At 40.3% G+C, this 22,215-nt stretch overlaps 1 protein-coding gene across 2 annotated transcripts; it reads right to left on the bottom strand.

The window, feature by feature from the left end:
• Positions 1-13,370: 13,370 nt before the first annotated feature.
• pou4f2 (POU class 4 homeobox 2) lies at positions 13,371-14,843 on the bottom strand. 2 transcript variants are annotated; one of them, XM_008302744.1, is made up of 3 exons: positions 14,752-14,843; positions 14,612-14,655; positions 13,371-14,332 (listed from the first exon to the last, which is right to left on the bottom strand). In XM_008302744.1, the coding sequence occupies exons 1-3, from the start codon at positions 14,841-14,843 to the stop codon at positions 13,371-13,373; spliced, it is 1,098 nt and encodes a 365-aa protein (XP_008300966.1). The 2 variants fall into 2 exon arrangements, with proteins under 2 accessions (XP_008300966.1, XP_008300959.1); XM_008302737.1 differs by having other exon boundaries at positions 13,371-14,303; positions 14,616-14,843.
• Positions 14,844-22,215: the final 7,372 nt, after the last annotated feature.

The following is a 22,215-nucleotide window of genomic DNA, read 5'->3' as shown; positions in this document are numbered from 1 at the left end:
CCCAGCTGTCCGGTCCAGAATCTTGAGTGACCTCAAGTGAATTTGTGGTCCTTGAACAGTAAATATACTTGAAACATAAGGACATCAAAAAAAGACCTTCCCAAGGACACACATCTACAGGTAAAAAGGTAAAAAAAAAAAGCTGTTTTGAATTTAAGTATTAAAATGAACTGTGTGTGAGACCTTAATGAGACAGAAAAAAAAAAATCACACAAGGTCATCTTTCGTAAGAACAGAAATTTCATCCCTTTGGGGCAGAAAAGACAGAACTTTTTGTTTTAGCAAACTGCCCATCAAATAAGCATAATTACCATCAGAATTCATACAGTGTTCTGAGACTCCTGAAGGCAAGCAGCCCCACTCAAATTAGCAGCTCTGATAAATCACCATTAATTAGCTAATAAAAGCCAGCAGGTGGTTCGGAGCCCAAAGACATTCCCCGGTTGTCTGAATTATGTATATTACAGCAGTGCACTGATAAAGTAAATGAGTAGGGGGAACAACAGATAGGAGTTCTGGAGGGCCCTCGTGTAGGGATAATGCTCCAATCAAATCTCCTGCAATTCCACAATCCCACCCCAAGGAATACAAGTGGCTCTGACCCCCACTCAAATCACATAACGCACAGGGCTCTGGTGTGAGGCATATTTGTACATGGATTATGCATGCAGAATACAAAGTTTGCCTTCGCCCACCCCTGAATGAAGAGCTTGTAAAGATGTTATACTTTGATTATAGAAACATAAGGCAATTATTAGAAGAAGGAAAAAAAAAAGAAACGTGGATTGATTGAAGCACAGTGACCTCTCTGCACTGAGCTGACTGGGGCGGCATGTGATCTTGATCGTCATTATACATTTTTAAAAAACAACTATTTAAGCATCCAGGACACAACACGGTAATTAGCATAAGGTGTCAAATGTGTCAACATTACGAGCACAGTAATATAGATGAAGTCCTTATAAAATGCGCTTTACACATTCGCGGTCTATTTGCAGCCTTTATGTGTGTATTTCAGCTTCGTAGAACATTCATTTAAAGGCTTTCATTGCGGAAGCGAAAGAGTAGGAAAACATGACGGGCACTTTTTCGTATAGTTGATTTAATATAAATAGCTCTGATGCTGCTGATTGGGTAAAGAAATATAAACATATCTATTAATGGTGCTTGATGAAGTTATTTTGTGAAGAAATGTTCATGTTCATCTTCACCAAAACGTATTTTCTTAAAAAAGTAACTCATGCTTAACAGCTGCATCTTACGGCTCTTTAGCTTAAAATTTCTGGTGTGTTGAACCTGTGATCACACTGCAGGGATGTCACGGCACACCTGTACGTTACTTTAGCAAGGTGAGATGCTAAGAAGTACATCTTTCACAGGAGGTTAGGTCATTTGTTGGGACCTACTAAATACATTGAACGCATATCCCTCCTTATCGCCAGGTCACCAGTCTATCACAGGGCTACACTTAGAGACAGAAAACCAAGCACACTCACATTCACAGACAGTTCAGTCACCAATTAACCTCAACATGTTTTTTGGACTGTGTGGGAGGAAGCTGGAGAACCCGGAGAGAACCCACGCTGCACGGGGAGAACATGCAAACTCCACACAGAAAGATCCCAGACGTCCTAATCGGGAATCTTCGAGCTGCAAGGTGACTGTGTTCACCACTTAACCACCTTGCAGCCCTTCTTTTATTATTATTTTAAAAATATTTTAAAGCTGTTAGTCCATGTTGTTGTCTTTTTTGCTGGTTCATTGCAACACACCTCTGTGCATCGCTACAACTCACTGCAGATCAGCAGAATCATGTGAAACCATCAAATATCTGTCATATCAGCCACATATTTATCACACAGTTCAACAAAGCTACTGTTAAAAACATTGTTCCACAGAGCATATAGAGGTCAATAATGAAACATGGCTGAGGGCTTAAAAATATAGAAAGATGTGAGAAAAAAAAAAAAGGTACATTTGTAGATCCATTGTTTGGGCTCTTGCTAAATGGAAAATTACCACTTACCTTCTGAGTGTCAAGCATCCACTTCACATAAACCCTGTGAAGCATCATTAGCACGAACAGGGGTTAATAGAGGTTAAATCAACACATAATAGCTGCTTGGATAACTGGTTAGCTGCAGGATCTCACTTGATCACTGATGCTTTTCATGTTATTATTTGTGTAGTCTACCACAGATATCATATTTTAGTACACCTTAATGAACTGTTATTTTTTTTTAACGGCAGGTTTTGCATATTACAACCCATTTACCTCCGTTAAATGCTGCCACCACCAAGTTTCCCTGTCAGCAAACACACTCAGAAATCTAGTTTGCTTCTTTTCCTCCTTGGGTAAATGAGCTCTTTTCTCTGGGTTAGATGTCCTGAGGCAGCCACTTGGCAGAGGGTGAAAGAAATGGCAAAAAGGCATCCACACAAGTGGGACATGGGAGCAGATGGGACACTGATTGCAGTGTTGTTTACAGCTGTTGAGGTCCTTCCACACTGCTATATAGAGGTCAGAAACTATGTCTGTCTGCCACATTTCACAGCACCACCACTGAGATACACAGGCATCTCTGAGGCAAATCTCACTGTCAATATTAGAGATTTTAAAGAAACATACTAATGGAATATATGCTCGGCTTTTTCAGCAACATGGCTGTTTTTTGGGGGCGGTGGGGGGAGGGTTGGATGTGCCTGTCGGTGGATAATAGATTTATTATTTTCATCCAAATGCTCTCCCGGAAAAAAATGCATCTGCACATGCTCACACTTTTTCTCAGAAAGTGAGACGGAAATAAAAAGGACAGCAGAGAGTGAGAAAGAGAGAGCAACTGGAAGGAAAGCCATCCAACACAAAGGTCTTTGACGATCGTTAACATTTCTTTATGTTCGCATTGAATCACTTTATATGGTTTTACCAGGGACGTTGCCCATTCAGGAACGCTCCATCAGGGTTCTGACTATAGTCTGTATCTCAAGCAATAATAGCCCAGAGCGGCAGGTGAAATATATCCAAAGTAATCAACCTTTTGCAAAGGCACCTCAGAAGCACACATTTCAGCAGCACATTGTAGTCTAATATAGTGGGTGGCATCAACATGCTTTGCTGAGACATTACTTTCAATAGAGTATTTGCATGGCAAGATGATGTAACTTTTAAGCAATAAAAATGCTATATACCTCTCATTTCCATTACCGTAATTGACACACTGTCGGAAATGTGAGCTTGATGGTCAAGTAGATATATGTTGAGCTTTTGTGATGAATGCCTGGTTGTGTTGTCATTTTTAGCAATCTTATATTAATTTCAGTAAAATAAAAAAATGGCAAGGAAAGGAAAAAGAAGAGGGAAAAGAAGAGTTTTCTCTCTCTCTGTATATATATATATATATATGAATTTGGGGGATTTATGGTATCAATCCTTTGATGGGAATGAAAATTTGTATGATGGCTCATTTACAGTATGATTGGCAGCTAACAGTATATAGCCAGGGTAAAGCCATTAAAGGCTGCACAAAATGCTGCAATTACATTTTTAGTGCACACAAACGACCCAGCAAAGTCATAAATGTGAGCCGAGAGAAGACGGTAGGTTTTCTGTAAGATGAGAGCGGGTGAGTTATGGTTTTAGGAAGACAGTGTGTTAGGCCTGTGCAGTAATTTAAGCAAAATGTTAGTTTGCATCCCATGTTCTTGTTAGTATTTTAACTTTCTCTTTAGTCCTTTAGTATATTTTCCCCTGTGACGTGGAGAAATAAGACATGAGTCGCATTTTTAAAAAACTGAAAACAATTAAAACATTGATGTTAACAAAGGGTATCATACATCAGTAATCTGTAGCATTCATATCCCATGATGCTCTGTTTCCACGTACATTATGCATCTTAGCGTATTGTGCAGGTTTCAGAGTAATGATTTGTGGCCTCCCACAAACTGAAAAACATAAAAGAGAGGACAGACATCAAACACCATGTGTGGGAAGCATAGCAGACTTAAAGAGTGTCATTAACAGAGCAAGTTCCAGTGTCTAAAACCTTTTAATGGGACAGTGAGGGTATGTGATATTTGTCCTCTGTAGCTTATATAGTCTCAGCATTCTAAAACTCAGCTTCATTTGCAGCACCCACAGTGACTAAAATCCACGTATCGATGCAAAAGCTTTTGCTCATAACGCTAGACGCCAGTTCGCTGTTTCCTTTGTTTTTGAATGTAAACAGCAATTCACAAACGGGCACCGTGCCAAAGTGGATGGAACATTTTTATTCTGAGCTAAAAACACTGAACAGTATTTAACCTCACTGTTCCTCTTAAATGACAACACGGAGAATGAGTTGCATCAAATTCATGAATAATTTTTTAATGACTAGATTAGGTTTGTTTTGTTGTTCTAATGTACAGGACTTCCCCTCCAAAGTTTAAAGGATTCTTTTCATCACAAAAAATTTGCCAATTTATTAACGTCTCATGCTGTTAAATATGATGGCATTCTAGCAGTTGATGTATTTTTAATAATGCATATTTTTTAGTGGCCCTACCCCCTCGCTGAGCATGTAATCTCAAGTGTGCAGCGTTTAGTTCTGAATTTTTTGCTCGGGTCCGCCTCCACTCTGACACATCTCATGTTAATCATCCGCTTTAATTCGGATTTTCATTTCCCCCCACCCTCTAATTTTACACGGTAAACAAACAGCAACAGAGATAAACAAATTTGGACTGAATATCTCAGATGATGTCAAAAATAAAAATAGCAACTGATTCTTCAGAGAGCAATTCCATATTATTGGGCATCAGCTCGAAACCCACTGAGTTCCATAACCTCAGCAGACCATCAGCGGTGCCCATCAGAGGGCAGCCAGTCAACAGTGTTTCTGTGGGAGTGTGGCCATAATCACACTGCTTAGGATTAGCATATTGTTTTGATTATGGTATGCTGCACGATGTGGATGCATTACGTAATGCTTTAGACAAATTTAGTCGCAACATATACAGTAGATCTGTGTTTAGGGTTTGTGCTTGCGTGTGTGTGTGTGTGTGTGTGTCCTTATTGGTGCTTTGAGATGCATAGCCATTGAGGCCATAATTTAGTCCATTATGTCCTCTGGTTTGCAGTCGTAGCCCCAGGCCTCTGGCACTGAACGTTGTGTCATTTGCTACCAACTGGGTTTTTGATGAGAGTGTGTGACCTAGACGCCTCATCCCTCACCACTGTCTCATTCCCTTTATTTACATCTGTCTTTAGCATTCTAATTACTCTCTTTATTGCTTTAGCCTGGAGGAATCTGTTATACTGGAGAAAAAAAAAAAGGACTAAGGACACTGGAGTTTTAACCAATAATAAAGCAGCATAACTCCCATTACCCATAGGCAAAGATTGGGCCTGTGAGGCTCTTATTTTATGGGCTGTGGGCAAGATAACTATAGACAGTCTTCTCAGTATGGAGCGTATATGCAAGGCTCCATTTGCTTTTCTGCTGTGTGAATTTCAAAACAATTTGCTTTTACTTAAAAGTCTGGCACAGTCAAAAGAAAATTGGTTTTCTTGAAAGTAATCCGTTTTATAGATGCGTTTGTTGATGTGTTCAGATTATAAGCAAATCTTTAATTAGACTTGTCAGTTTATAGTTTTGCCAAAATGTATTTGGGGGTTTATAACTTGAAACGTGTTGTCTTACAGTAAAACTGTGCATTTTGTCTTTTAATTTCTACTCGGCGGTAAAGCAATCAGGATGCACATACAGTACGTTGCATACTCGTTTTTTTAGGACAATGTCAATGTAAAAAAAAAAAAAAACAAGAAAAAAAACTTTTAAATGTTCTGTCCCTTCCCACCGAATTTTATGAAATAGCATCAAGAGCAGGCACAGCAGTCTTTAATGAGCTCTCAACTTTAAAGACTTGAAGGATATTAACAAGCTGCTTGACAAATGGTGCTTAGAAGCACATTAAAGACGCAGCTAATGGTGCGCATAATGACGGCTAATTTTCGATCAGATATAAATTAGAGCCCCCAACAGTTATTTGCCTTAAGGACTTTATGTAAATGATTCTGTTCTGTATAAACTGAAAAGCGAGAGTGAGTGAGTGAGTGAATGAGTGAGGGAGAGAGAGAGAGAAAGGGAGAGAGAGACTAACACTCCTTGTGGGTATGATTAATAGATCTGCAACAGAGCACGGCTGTCAAAGCCCAATGAACACACATCCACCAGACAGCTCTACCACCTTCTCATTAAGGTCCAATCTCAGCGCGGTCTACAACTTACTCATTCGGAACACCAAAACAGCCTCTGAGAAGGAGCAAGTCTAACACTCATTGGTTGCAAAAAAAAAAAGGAAGATTAGGTGAAAAGGGAATGCGAGGAGGAGACCTAGCTGTTCATAAACACGCATACCCATCCAGTGTTGTTAAATATTTGATAGCTGAAGGCATTTGATGGCATCAATTTATACATTCGGCCATAATAGATAACTGAATGCACATAATGACTTGATGTGACTGAATTAAACGATGAACACATTTAGTTAATAGGTTATATATTCACACACGTTACGATGAAACCACAGATCGAGATGTGCCGTTGTCAGGTCAAAGGTCCTGCTGGATGTCATGAAACAGGACTTAGTTTGCACATAGATGTTTGATTACACCCAGCACAACCCTCACACACACTTACACCAAGTGTATTCAAGTTGAGCTGTTTTCAGTTCATTTTACTCTTTGAATGGAAAATGTAATAGCTTTGGTTTTAAATATTTCAACAGTTTTTTGTTGTTTTTTTTTAATGTGAGAAAATAAAATGCAATTAATTTGAGCATACGACTCCAAACAGTGCAAATAATCCTGCTTTTGTCTTGTTGTTTCTAATCAGCGTTGAGGTTAGATTCAGTGTTTTTCTGTGACACAGCAAGTTTTGGCTTTAAAGCTTTTTTAAATCACGGTGTGACGCTGCAATGTGAAGCAGTGGCACAGTGTTGGCACCGTTGTTGGCAATCACAGAAATGTACTGGAACCTGTTTGAAACTTGATAAGATAATTTATATTTTATGAAAGCTTAATTTCATCTGCTAAATAGGAATGTTTTATTACTTAAAAAAAAAAAAAAAGGTAGGTATCGCTTCATTAAAATGCCAATGTTATTTCATTAGAGTATTTAGTTCATGCATATACAAATCCCTTTCAGGTTCATTGTCTTACCCTTTGTTGATAAATAACTGCAGTTTCTGATTTTAAGTATTTTGTGTATTAATTTACACCGAGCACAGAAAGAGCAAAAAAGTTTAACAAACTGAGAAATCAGTTATCCAAAGATATTGGTCACTTTTTTTTTTTACTCAACCGACCTTCTTCATTTATGAAGGACGTCTGGAGATGTAACCTGACGTCATTCATTATTTTCTGTAATTTTACACGTATAATTCTACAGGTCACTTGAGCACTGGACTAAAATGACAAATGAGGACCACAGGCCATAGCTTCCTCTTACCTACGCTGACACCAGTGTAACATGACAACGTGTTTTTGCCCTCACACTCCCCTAGCTGTAAGACAGTGCATTGCAAATGGTTTGGGGGTTGGGAGAAAGGTCAGTCTTATTTTTCACAATCTACAGTAATAATCTTCATTAAAATAAACCTTAATTTGATGCACAATAGGTCCCAAGCCCATAATTGGGAGACTTCTCTAGACTGGGTGTAATATTGAATTATTTACTGTGATCCATATTGATAAACCTCGCTGGCATCAGAATAGCTAAATTTCACTGAACAGATATAATCTGTCCTTGATACAGTCTAAAACATGCTCGCCATGTCCAAGATAACTGTATCGCAACAGTCTAGTCGGGGTGTAGACAGTATTTCCCCTCAAGCAAAAGCATTTAAATATTCATTTAGATTCATGTTGAAAAATAAAATTCACAAAATGGCATCAACTGTATGGACACAATAGAACAATCTGCAAAACCAAGAACTGTAATGATGGGTCTTAAAGAAACTAAGCAAACCTTAATGTTTAATGATAACAAATGTATGAAAGAAATGAACAAGCTCTGGGGGAAAAAAGGTAAGAACTTATATATATATTTTTTTCTGTCATCCAAATCATTATTTTGGTGGCAGCCACATGTCAGGGGTGACTGTGGCCTCTCAGCACCCACCCTGTAATCATGCCCCTGAGCTATTTTAGTTATGAAGCCTGTGAACGTTTCCAATGGCATTAAATTAACAGGGCCTTTAAAAGAAGAAAAAGACAGAAAATTAAAAGAATTTAGATGATTCAGATTTTCTTGCTATGTTCAAGTTTTTATTTGATGCAGTTGTTTTCTATTGGGTGCATCAATTATCAGCATAAATAAAAAAAATCTTTCACTAGAAAAAGAAAATATATATAAAAACCTGTGCGTTTAAATGCATCGTATTCGTAAATTTTTAATGAAGAACTTGTCTACGCATGCGTGGACAGCACATCTTGGTTTCATTTTCGATTTCAAAAAATAAAAGTTATGCAGCTCAGGCCTCTGACAATGAAATATCCATCTGTTTCCGGCCTGTTTTGACTTTTTAAAGATACTATCACATCACATAAAGACAAAAAAAATAATAATATTAAATGTAAAAAAATCAGTTTTCAGAGTCCCTGCAAATTAAGTCAGTTGAATGAATTTTCGCAACTTTCATTTTTTCCTAATTCAGATTTCAGCTTCAGTCAAGGGGGATAGTCTTTAAAGGAACAACAAAGTCAATTTTCTTGCGGTGTAATTTTAAATGCTTCAGTCGTGTATCGGCACAAAACATCAGAATATTTAAAAAGAAATTTATGTGGCAGTTTAAAAAAAAAAAAGTGCAGCACAAATAAGCGTTTAGAAAAAGCGTCTCCCCTGCCATCAACTATTTCTGTTTACGCGCGTGGCCGTGGCTCGTGCGTGCACGCGCGTGGGATTATGTCGGCGGGAGAGAGAGAGAGAGAGAGAGAGGGGAAAAGAGAGAGAAGGGATGGAGCTGCTTCATTGGCTGCAGTGTGGCTTTTCCCTTTCCTTTGCATGCCATCCTAGATCAAAAAAAGTATCCCAACCGAACCTCCTCCTCCTCCTCCTCCTCCTCCTCCTCCTCCTAGCCATCCAGTGCTGCTCCATCGATTAGCTTCTGGAAAACACTTAACAAACTAATGACTATTGATGGCTGATTAATATTGCATCAACAACAACTGATTGGCGACAGTATCAAATGGCGATCGCCGCCGTTCACACTCAAGCAAGCCATCTGACGGGGCTTTTTTTTTTTCCTGCACAATATTTTTTTTTTTTTTGCAGGAAGGAGCCAGCAGATGACAAATAAAGGGAGCTGCTGGTGTGATGATACGGGTTGTGCAGCAGCAGCAGCAGCAGCGTTCAGTTTATGGCGCACAGTTTCGTCTAATTCGAGAGCAGCCGCGTCTTTGAAGGCAGACACTTGGCGTAAATGTACAGTTAAAATATTCTACTCTCAGGTCCCCGGGCGGAGCTCCGACAGTCCCTGGCTTCATTAAAATTTCATCAGTATCCCTGTGAAAGAAGGAGGGGGGGGGGATGTTCAGGGGAGAGGGAGGGGGGCAAAAAGAGAAAAATAAAACAGAAGGCGTAATTATAACAAAAGGAAACAGCGCTGCCCTTTTCGTTTTGTACAGAGCTCCCACAGTGTGCGCAACGTATGGAGCAGGGGCTGTCTGTGGCTTTAAGGTATATTGTTTGGCTGACGTATTTATTATATATAAAAATAATAATAATAATAAATAGCATGACCTTCGATTTTCCCTTATTGTGCTGAGGCCTTTTTCACTCCACGTGTGTGTGTTTTATTTTTTTTTTTCAGAGCTGAGGTCACATTGATTCGCTATCAAAGAATCCAGATCGATTTTCTCCCAATATGTGAAAGTGAAAGCAGGCAATAGCAGCGTGTCTGTCTGTCTGTCTGTCTGTCTGTACACACACACACAGAGCTCGGGCTTGTCAAGCAGCAGCAGCAGCAGCAGCAGCCTCCTCACTGCATAAAGTTAATTTCAATTCCCGATGAGACACTCACTCGGCAGCCCTCCCTGACCAGCGGTAATTAACAGGGATAGCTAATGACTACTTAACTCGCTCTTCATAATTATCTGGTTTTCATAATTCGATGTGTAATTTAATAATTCGCTCTTATTAACGTATTAAGTGAATGGCTCGTTTAGGGGGAAATTAGAAGCACTCACCAGGAGCATCTTTTAATTGATGAACCATCACGGCTGTCTCATTAATAAGGCTCGTTTTGATACTCTTAATTTGTCACCAGGATGGCGGTTGAAGCATGTTTGGGTTTTATGGATGAGTGTTATGAAGGCGGCTGGAGGGAAATATTATATGAGTAAAATTAAAATTGTATTTTTTTTTTTTGTAAGAATTTGGTGGACACTTTTAGGATTAAATATTTGTGTGCTTCTTAAATTATAAAAACACTTTACAGTGAGTTTTTGATGATTAAAAATTTGCAAGTACATTTTTTCCACCCAAAAGTGCTGCACAGAAAAGTCCACCCTCCTGCTACATGGTGTGATTTATTTTATTTTTTTTAACTCTTCTAATCAGTTCCAAATAATCCCCAAAATTAATCCCATGCAGATGTATTCCAGGTGCTGTAAATAATCAGTGTAAAGGTGGAGGACAGCTTTCAGAAATGCTAATGTTTGGCTGTGCCAGCCTCTCAGGTATCTGTCCATGGTGCTGAAACGCTTGCTCAGCGCTCCAGCAGGCAGCCAGGCAGCCCTGCAGCCCCCAAAACTGCAGCTCTGCTTTGGACATGACATTCAAAACGCTCCCCTCTCTCTCTGTTTTTTTTTCCTTTTAACCCTCCTCCTCCTCGTATCTAACCATAACTTCGAACCAAAGGTTTTGTGTTTTTTTTTTTTTTTTTGCTTCAAAGCCTGTGTGCCCGCATGCACGAACCAGCCATGTTTGAGTGTGTATTTAAATAGAGACGGGCACGTTGGCAGGCGAGCTGTTTTTCTGGCGGGCTGACATCTGGCAAGTCTGCGCTCCAGGGACCCATCTAGCTCTCCATAGACCCCCTGATTAGACTCTAATAGAATATTAGCATTTGCTCTCAGGTAAGGCAACAGTGAGCCGCATAAGCTGGCAGCAAGTCAGTGGAAGAAGCCACGTGTGTCTTTAACAGTGATGGAATAGAGAGCTGGTCCTGTAAGGCCTGCTTTATGAGGAGGCCTGCAGCAGGAGCAGGGAGGAGGACGGTGAGATGCACAAGTTAAAGGCACACGCACACACACAAAAAAGAGCAAGTTCTAATTACAGTTCACATTTTCACTTTTGGTATTCATCTCACACAGGGAGCGAACAGATTGAGTGGGGGTGGAGTTGGTGGTGTCTTGCTCATGAGCACTGTGACAGGCCTCATGTTGCGTTTCTAAAAATAAAAAAAACCCAAACCGGACACCTTCAAGTCATTTCACCTCTACAAAAAAATATATGTGCAGTCAAATGAGCCTAAAGAATCCACAAACTATCTCTCTCTTTTTTTTTTTTCCAGAGCTGTGTAGCCCACAGCTAAAGCGTTTCCCTCCTCCTTCATCAATAAATAACTAGATGAATAAATAAAAGAATATTAATATGTCTGGATGAGCCACTTTACACAGTGCAGTCATGAAAAAACGTCCGATTAAATGTTAAAGTTTGTTCTTTAATGAAACACATATTGCAGTTCAATAATTAAATAAATTAAAAAATTACATGGATGTAATAAATTAATAGAATAATTTAACCAGGGGAGAACCAAAAAAAAAAAAAAAAGAAAAAAGAGCAACATACATTACAGAAATAAGTTACCTCAGCTAAAACAGCAATACAGCAAAAACCTGTACGGATATATTTATGTGCATCGACTGATTCCAATGAAATATTTACATTTTACACGTATACTTCCATGAAGCTGTTTCTTTTTTTTTTTTTTTTCCTCTTCAAGAAAAAAAAAAACATTACTTAAACAAGGTGATTCTTTTTTTTTTCTTTTTTCTTTTTTTTTTTTGGAACAAGCAACGACTTCATAATGATGCGCGTATATTTATACAAATAAATAGCAGAAAACATACATAAAATAATTTAAAAAGAGAATACTATCTCATATAGGCTATATCTCGATTGTACCATCTCAAAAAACGTTAGAAATCGTAAAATTTTTGTGACTGTCTATTTCACAGTCGTTTCCCTTTAAAACCAGAACAACACGCTTAACTTGCTGTCAGAATTTGATTTTCTCAAGCAAAAAAAAAAAAAAAAAAAACGAGGAGGAGGAGGAGGAGGAGGAGGGTTGGGGGGGAATCCCAATAAATATATAATGAAGTAAACATGACCTCACTCAATAAATACTTCATAAGACACCGGCCCCACGCTGGATTGTAAACTTATTGTAGCCGGTGTGAAATCATATTTAATTTTAATTTTTTTTTTAACTGCGAAAATCTGTAAAATCCTTACACGTGAGTCACTATTTCGATAAAATTCCACACACTGAGGCCTAATAGTAACCTTCCAAAAACCCCGGGTATCTGGAAAATAGATCCCTAGACTTCGATCACAACATGGTAACAAAATAAGTGGAATTAATTACACATTTAGACACAAAATGAAGTGTGTGACGAGTAAATTATTCATTTACACAAGGGTTATTTTGGCAGTAATCTAATATTAGCTTTTTCGAGACCAAGTGTTGTCCTCTTAATCCCCTCATGGACCCCTGAATTAAATGTTAGACTGCATTGTCATGAGCTCGGAGGGAAAATATGTAGCTTATCCTATAAGCCAAAAAAATAGAAGTTAGTCACCAACCAAGTGCTTTGAGTCAAATAGCCCCGCTGTGCGTACATTTTAAACAAACAAATAATAATAATAATGTTATTTTCCACTGGGCTCTAACGCAAACTATAGTCACCAAATGAATTATAAATAAAAATGAAAAGCATAGAGTCCTGTAAGTCAGACTGCGTTGGCATTAAAAAGGTGAAGCATAGTAAGTGTGGAAACAGTGGTCTTACTTGCTCTGTCAAACGATGCTTTACTCTTGACTCCACATCTCCCTCTCAGCGAGTAGAAGACGTGACTTGGGGGGAAAGGTGGTGTTTTTGTTTTTGTTTTGATTTTTTTTGTTGTTTTTCTCGAGTTTTTTTTTTTTTTGTTCAGTCAGTGTTCAAATTTGTAGGAATTTTTCGAAGTTCAGAGCACAAAGTCATCGATGATTGGAAAAAAAGGTGTGAGATAGGAAATATGATACAAATCATCTCTAAACAGTTCCAAGTCTCTTTCGAGGAGGAGGAGGAGGAGGAGGAAGAGGGGGGTGTGCTGGCGACTCTAGACGCATGCAGAGTATTTCATTCGTTTCTGTTTCTGCCGCTGGTTGCAAAACCAGACCCGCACCACGTTCTTTTTCAGGTCCAGCTTTTCTGCGATTGCTGCGATTTTCTCCGAGGAGGGACGCGGCTGAATGGCAAAATAGGCCTCCAGTGATCGCTTCTCCGGCGCCGCTATCGACGTGCGCTTCCGCTTTTTCTCCGCACCGTTGAACAACTCGGGTTTATTAAGTTTCTCCCTGTGTGATTTCTCGGCTTCTTCTAGCCACGCTTGCAGGATGGGCTTCAAAGCGATCATGTTGTTGTGAGAGAGCGTGAGGGACTCGAATCGGCAGATGGTGCTCTGGCTGAGGGAGCCCACCCCAGGAATCTTCAGACTGGCTAACGCTGACCCTACATCCGCCTGGGTAACCCCGAGTTTGATCCGTCTCTGCTTAAACCGCTCTGCGAACGCTTCCAAGTCCCTGGGATCGGCGTCCACGTCGTTCATGCCCATGTGCGGTGGTAGCCCGTGGGCATGAGCCATGTTGATGGCCGCCTGGTGCATGTGGTTCATGCCCGCCATGTGGGCAGGGTGCGCAGGCGTGGAAACCACCGAGCCATCCGGCCCTGCCATGGCTCCCAGCGCCAGTCCCGGGGTGATGTGGTCCAGCAGGTCCCCCTCCAGCGCCTGGTGGGGCTGGTGGTGGTGGTGGTGGTGGTGGTGATGATGGTGGCCGGCCAAGGCGGACGGATGAGAAATAGGCACCGAGGAGGAGGAGGAAGAAGACGACGTGCAGGGGAGAGTGTTCATGGTGTGGTAGGTCGCGTCCGGCTTGAAGGGACTGTGATGTGGAGGGTGGTGGTGGCTCTTGGTCTGCGAGACTATATCCACCGCCGCTAGAGCTTCAGCCCGGGCCAACAAACTCTCATCCAAGCCTCCGAATATATTGCTCTGCAATTGCAAATAGAATGCACACATAACTGTCAGCAGGGAATTCTCCCTCCACTCCTCGGTTTAAAACATTTCCAGAATGTGAAAAAAAGAAATCCTAAAAAAGGGAGCACACAAAACAAGACACATGCAACATCCCAGGTCATAAAAATTTATACGAAAGGCAAAGCCGACTGAATACATAAGTTGAGCAGAGGAGAAAAAAAATATGGAGGTGTTGGGTGATTTGCTGTGCAGACATGAAAAAAACATCAAGCAAAAAAGTGGGCTGTCAAAATGTGCCTTTAAGCAGTGATTATGCAGAATACGTACCGGTGGGGTTGGGAGACAGGCTCTGCGCATCGCCTCCGAGCTGCTGCTGCTGCTGCCGCTGCTGCTGATGATGGTGCTGCTGTGTCGGGAGGACGAGCAGGAGGATGAAGGTGCATTGGAAGTCAGAGTGGAGGACGAGGAGGAATGCAACGAGGAGTACTTGGGTTCGGGCAAGCTGGCGTGGGCCATAGCAAAAGGCTGCTTGCTGTTCAGAGACATCATCATCATATTTGCAGGCGTCCAAGCCGCGGCAAGTTCCTTTTAATAAGTTAAGACTCCGCCTCCTCGGTCGGGAGTTGAAGCCCAATTGCTTCGCAGGAATCTCAAGTCACTGTCGAATAAAGTGTGCGGCTGAAGACGGTCGTCCAACACTGAATCACATCTATTTATTATTACTCGCGGAGGTCTGGAGGTGTCTTGTTTTTTTTTTTTTTTTTAATCACAGACACCAACAACAAGCAGCCATGCAGCTGAGCCGATGCCTCTTCCTTTGTGGACTTGTGGCGCGATTGTTCAAAAAAAATACTTTTTTTCTCCTCCCTCCTCCTCTCCTTCAACCACTTCCTATTTTATAATTTTTTTTTTTTTTTAGCCTTGGATTTTTTTCTGCTTTTTTCTTTTGGCAGACCTCCTCATAGACGACGCCAGAAAAAAAAAGAAAATTAAAAAAAAAGTTTCTCTCCGTCTCTTAGGATTTCCAAAATACTTGTTGCCGCTTTCTGATTGTATTTTTCTCTCTCTCTCTTTTTTTGGTCAAAAAGTTTCCGTCTTGAAATGACCGTAAGTGAGGAGTAATGGCGGTGACAGTCTCTGTACTGTACCTCTTCGACTACGTTGAATGCTGCGGGGACCCGGACTGCCTCTGCTCTGAGGCGAAGGGCAGACTGAGTCTCTCTCCGCCTCCCTCTCTCTCTCTCCCCCCTCTCTCTCTCTTCCACTCACACCCTCCCTCTCTCTCTCTCTCTCTCTTTCTCTCTCTCTCTCTAGCTCTCTCACCCCCTTCTCACTCCTCTCAGCCTGCACCTGAAAAACCCTTTCATGATTTATTATTCTTCATTAGCCACACCACCACCACCACCACCGCCGCCGCCGCCGCCGCCGCTGGGGACTCTGCGCATGGGCAGTCTGCAACAAGGCATTTATTTCAAATGACTCTACTTCATCACCAACACCTCGTTACCAACACCACGTCTAATGAAGCTCGGAGACTTCTTCTTTTATTTTTTTTGAATTGACTGTATATGAAAATATTTTATTGTTGAATATTGCTTTTTTTATTTTATTTATTTTTTTTTTGTGCTCTCACAGGAGGCACAGAAAGTTTAATTAACCCCGAGGACAGCTTCACATCACTTTAAAATAAATCAGTTGTTATAGCAAAAAATATATTGCTGGGATTTTATGATCACACTAAAGGTAAAAAAAAAAGAAAAAAGTTTTAAGAAATAAATAAAAAAGGCGATATCATTGGCAGCTACTCATGCTATTGTTTTAACATCTAAATGTAATTTTTGTCTGTTGTTGCATTTATAATTTTCTTAAAAAATACCTCAAAGAAATTAGCAAACTTTATCAAAAAAATGATTTGTATTATTATAAGAAGGGTGCTGTTAGTGTGTGACGATAAAAGTGGATTTTTTTATTTTATTTTTAAATAATGAGCGCTGTTTAATTGCAAATCTATATACTTGTCATATCAGGCTATTATCTTATCTCTTCACTAATTAAGGAACATTACCGGTAATGTAATTAAAACGTTTAATCACGTTGTAATTAACAAGGGGGTGTCTAGTTTGTTTTAATACGGTCACGTCTATAGGATGAGATAATTGTTATGATGTTGAGGGAGTTGAGAAATATTATTTTGAGATCAGTGGGTTTAGGATTTTCTGTAATTTTTTTAAAACGCCTTTTTTCCCCCTCACACACACACACACACACACACACACATATATATACATGTGACACATCTTGTAACAGGTGTGAAGTGATGATCATTGTCTTGAATTATCCTCAAATCACCTTAAATAAATTAAAATGTGACGGATTCTACATGAAATTCCTTCCCCTTTTCACGGCAGATTAGTCGTATCCTAATTCTAGGCTTGCATGTGTGTGACCAAAGCTTCAGTAAAACTCTGTAATCATTTTTAACCGAGACTACAGATGTTAGAACAACAGCGTTGGCGCGGCGGAGAGAGGATACGGTGCGTCTTTGTGCGCGACTGTGCCAGCTCCCATTTTCCCTTTTTTTTTCTCTCTCCCTCAAACCTGATGCATATATACGTTTAATATGTCCCCGTGAAAACAAGCTTGTTGGTGTTGCCGCACAGCAGTTTTAAGAGAGCCATCCAGCTGCAGAAATATGTTGCTCTCCCCCCTACCCCTCCACACACACACACACACACACACACACACCCCAGCGGGACAACAGGCGCATGCTGGAGCCACCTCCAGACATCGGGAGACAGAGATCAGGCTCAGGAGACATCAAGGAGCAATCAGTGTCTGCTCACATATACCGACAGACTGATTTATGATGAAACTTTAAAGAAATCATTTATATTTCACCACCTCTAAATCGGTGTATGAAATTTTCATCCACAATGAAACACACAAAAAAGTATATCTTAAGTCAAATAAATCAGCCTCAGCTTCTCCCAAGCAATTGACTTTGAAGTACACTTTCAACACTTTCGCGAGTGTGTTCACGTACCTAAGGCTTTTACTTCCTCATGCCAACAGCTCTCTCTCACGTTTGAGGGGAGGACGCAGTGTCAGAAGGTTTAACAGAATCACCTTTGAAGGGTCTGTCATGGCAAACAGAAACACAATTAGGAGGCGATTGCAGATTTTTCACGAGGAAGCTTATATATAGGGGCTGTTAAATAACATGTATTTGTTTGTATTGTATTATTACATGTTCAGCTCCTGATATGCAAGATTTATTTTTTAAAAATCATAGCTAGAAATAAATCAGTGTAAGTCATGCTTTTATTCAGGAACACACTAATTAGAACGGCACTTACTGTATAACACATATTTTAACATATAAAAACACCTTTCTCATTAGAAGCCTTTTACACCCTTGAGATTGTTTTGTCACTTTTTAATTTATTTATTTTTTTACTATATATTCAGCTAAATGCCCTTCCAGTGGAAATGTTTTTTTTGTGTTTTTTTTTCTCTCCCCTCAATTTCTGTCATCACACTGATACAGTAATTGGAGGGAATGTTGCTCTCATAAAAAGACTTGTCTGCCTGCTTGAAGGTGCACTCATACCTTGCCTTTAAAAACATGAACCCTCAGCGGAATTGTGCAAGAGAGAAGATTTCTAGCACTTCAAGGATCTTTACTACATATAAATAAATCTGCTCTGTCTAAAAATAAAAGTAAAGCCCAAGTAAAATAGAGGGAGCACATGCAGCAAGGCTTGATATAACTCAGGTGACTTGTTTGCTTTTTTTTTTTTTTTTTTCCTTTTCTTTTCTCTCTCCTCTCTCCTTCTCACTTTCTCTTACTTACATCCGAATCAAGGAGTGCTGCAGAGGTGTCTGTGTGCTTTACACAAAGACATACTCTTCTCAGCCTCCCTCAGGAGCTCTCCACGTTAACAATCCCAATTACACCAAGACCACCAGAGACAGCTGTTTTTATTACAGAACCGCTCCTTTGTGCCGCCAACAAGGTATCTCCGCTCCTCGACTGAACGCAGAGAGAGAAAGCTAGACTGAGAGGAGAGAGGGAGAGGAGTGTGTGGAGTGAAGTGGATGAAGTCTCTTGGCTGCTCGCAGTGGTGATGCCTTTATTCACAGCTTCCCCCTCCCTTTTCTGATCTCGTGGAGCTCTTTACATGTTGGAGCAGAAGGTCAATGCTTGTTGGGAGAGGGTCTACAAAGAGATCAGGATCTAACTCAAGGCAACAGCAAATCACACAAAGAAGAGGAGGGGGGGTGTGTTTCAGCCACTAACAGCACTGCTTTATTTATTCATCTGCTTTACCTGGGAAATGTGACAGGTTCCACAAGGAACATTCTCGCTTTAATGTGTTGTTTAAATGCATACAACAAAAGGTAGAAGCCTTCAGGATTTACTAAATGTCACACACTGTACTGTAGCTCTGAGGCGGAACAAGTGGCTCACCACTTGAGGTACGGAAAAGGTTTCAAAAACTGCGCTTGAATTGCTGCTCCACTAGTATGCGATGTGTGACGGTTTTCTATTTGATCTCTTTATGAGGCTAAATATGAGCATCAGCTCTGTTCTCAGGATGTTTGAACTACCTTTTAATATTTTGATACAGAGCTGCTAATTTGTGACATTTAATCCCTTTCCTAAAATAATTAATAAGACCTGAAACATTAGGGCATCTGGTCTAGTGTTGAGGCAGATTATTATATACTAGCAACTTTAGGAAAATACAAATAATCCCTTATATTGTAGTGTTTACATGCTCAAACTGGTAATCATCTACTGTGGGCTGATTTTCAAATTTAGCTTTGCAAAGATGTGGTAATCAGAAAACACATTCTGATGTCATATTTTTCTACTGAAAAATTATTTTATTACAATTTGGTCTTTGCATCTCATCCCCACCAATTACGCTCCTATTGGACAGCCCTGTAGTGGGCAGTGTGCCCTCTTACATAGCGATGTGGAGCTTGGGGTGATAGATGGGTGTACAGTGCATCGAATCTCTATGCAGAAGATCAAGTCAGATTTTTTTTTTTTGCAGTCCAGCAGTTAATGGTTGCATTCTCTCTACCTCTTTAAATGGGATCTTTTTTGAAATGCTAAAGCTACAGTTAATGATTTTTTTTTTGGCCACATGGGGGCAGTGGAACATGATGTATACACAGTGAAAATAAAAAATTACCGAGTTAACGTGCTTGCAACAGTTGTTTTTACGTGATGAACATTTATTTAAGGCTTTTGTCTGTCTCACCAAGCCAAAATTTCCCTTTATTTACATCTGTTTTTGGTTTACAACAACTCCTGAAGACAATTTTGGCCTTGTTAGCGAATAATTGTGCCAATGACCCACCATTTAGTTACCAGCTTTGTCTGTCTAATGTTTTATCCTTGGCAGTTATCTTGCATTTATCAGAGGTATTTATTGAAAACAACCGCCGACTGCGACTGAAAGTTACACTAATGAGAGCTGCGAGAACCAAAACAATAAGGTTGTGGGGTTGTAAAACCAAAACAATGAGCTGAAGGGTGGGCAAATGCTTGGTCAAGTGGAGGGGAAGTGCAGGAATGATAATTATTTGATTGTTGATCACTACAAACATCACCCATCACTGTGCGTTGGTAATTAATAGAAATATTGCACAGTGAAGCTTAAGTGTTTTAGATGGATTAATATTTAGCACTCAGTTGGACTGATGCCAGCTAGACACAGATAATGTCTCCATGTTTCTTCATATCATTACGGCCAGTTTCCTCACTAAGTTAACTCCTATATGGCAGCAAACAGTAAAACCAGCTAACCTGGTGTAGTAGTGAAGTCAACCTGAGGCCAAGAGGTCAGAAAAACAAATAACACCCCCACCAATTTCCCTATTACGCACCAGGTACCAACCTTTGGGGGAGACGCATTTGATTCTGGCCCAGCCCTGGGCTGCAGGGCAGCAGATGATAAGGTCAAGCCTCATAATGATGTCACATACCTTTAGGTACTTCAGATCAATATAGAGAGAGGCAAGTTATACCTGACAGCCAGTCAAATAAAGCCTGCCTGGCAAAGGGGGGAAAAAAATACTCGCTTTGAGATTGTCTCTTCTAATAAAATGAGATCCTTTCTCTCATGCTGCTTTTGGCAAAGATCATATTGGTGGAAGCCTTTGTGATCTTTAAAACAATGTGGCCATTTTCAAAATCTGATAAATTATACCACAGTTTTGATCAGATTTGACTCATCAACTGTGAATATCAAGACCGAACCAGCAAAAAGCTTGAATTTCACGATGTAGTAAAGCATGGATTGCTGTAAACTGCATCCATTTGATGTATCATTGATGAACTTGGTTCTGTAGGATAACATTTGACATGACAGACATCCCTTTGAGTAAAACTGACCTCATATGACAACAAACACAACGGTGAGAAATGCAGCGTGTACGAGGAGTAACGCCTCCAAGCATGTGACTGGAAGGAATGCATATGTCAAGTGCTATACATGTGATTAATGTAGCGGGATGATTGTAGAATTCCGTTCAAACCTGGATGAATATTTCTGCTGCCTCTCTCATTAGTTTGACTGTCCCACATGGTAATATATTGCTTGTCACTGGGATGTCTAATGGTTGATGCTAATTGACCTCCTTTCCCCTCTTCTTCTTCACAAATGAAAAGATTTCCTCCGTCCTGTGATGGAGCGTGTCACAATCTGATCCGACAAATTAAAAAGCTCTGTGCTGTCACACTGTCATCATTCGGAGCCCTTGCCTCATCAGCTATAATGATCATTTTTCTACACTGAAACCACTGCAGCGCACTGCAAAACACAATACTTAAGGGGCATGCTGCTGCAGTTGTGCGGCGTTTGACATGTCTGAATGTCTGTCATCTGTGAAATCTTCAATACTGTTTAATCTTGAACTGTCCTTCAACCTATACTGTAGATAGGAATATTTTTCACTATAAAAAAAAACACAGCAAGTTTTAGTTTACGCTTGTTTTTTTTATTCTTTTTTATTAAATTTCTAAATAATTTCAAGGTGTGCATCTGCAAGTGCTATACCTATATATGGAAAACATGCAACATTAATTATTTATCATAACTTCAAATTTGCAGTAGATTATATTTTATTTAGAGCCTTGAAAACATTACCAGTGTAAGCTCATCTTTAACAGCCACAGATTATTTAAAATTTGTCACATTTACCTGCCCAACGCTGTCAAACTGTAGATACATAGTCAACCAAATAAACACCTTGTTGATTTAAAATACGCAGACCTTATACATAACAGTAACCTAATTTCTCATAATCACATGAGAAATTTCAATTCACAGTTGGACAAGACCAAGGTCTTTCCTGAGCAGCTTCACTGATTCCCCCCCCTCTCATCTGTTGTGTGGGAAACATGTGAGTGCCATTCTGCAAAGCCATTGGCCCCGAACATGATGGCAACATGAGAGCTTGGCCACCGCACATTATTGGCTGCCGACTGATGATGACGCTCATTACCTGCAATCAGCTGCCCCATCTGTGGCCGAAACAGAAATTGAGTGTGGCATTTTACCTGCTGACTTTGTGTGTATAACTTTATAATTTATGCGGTGTACCCATACTATTGACAAAAACGCAGTGCCGTGATCAAAGCGAGCCATTCAGGAGGTTGGACAGGGCCACGAAGACAGGGCCTGTAACACTAATGATCTTCAAACGCTCGTCTATTTCACTGGGAGCTATGCGCAACTCCCTAGCAAGTCCCCCATCCTCCCCCTGGAGGTAATTGTGCCTGGCTGGTTAGGTGACAGGTGTCAAGTGGCCCCTCCTCAACCGATTCATCATGCTAAGCAGAGAGGAAAAGCCGATCTCAGTCTCTCCCTCTCTCTCTCTCTATCTTTGTGTTTTTCTGCTTGTCTGTCTA

The sequence above is a fragment of the Stegastes partitus genome, unplaced genomic scaffold (genome assembly GCF_000690725.1).
Source record: "Stegastes partitus isolate 25-593 unplaced genomic scaffold, Stegastes_partitus-1.0.2 Scaffold37, whole genome shotgun sequence".
NCBI lineage: Eukaryota > Metazoa > Chordata > Actinopteri > Pomacentridae > Stegastes > Stegastes partitus.
This window is presented reverse-complemented; position numbering and strand designations above follow the sequence as displayed.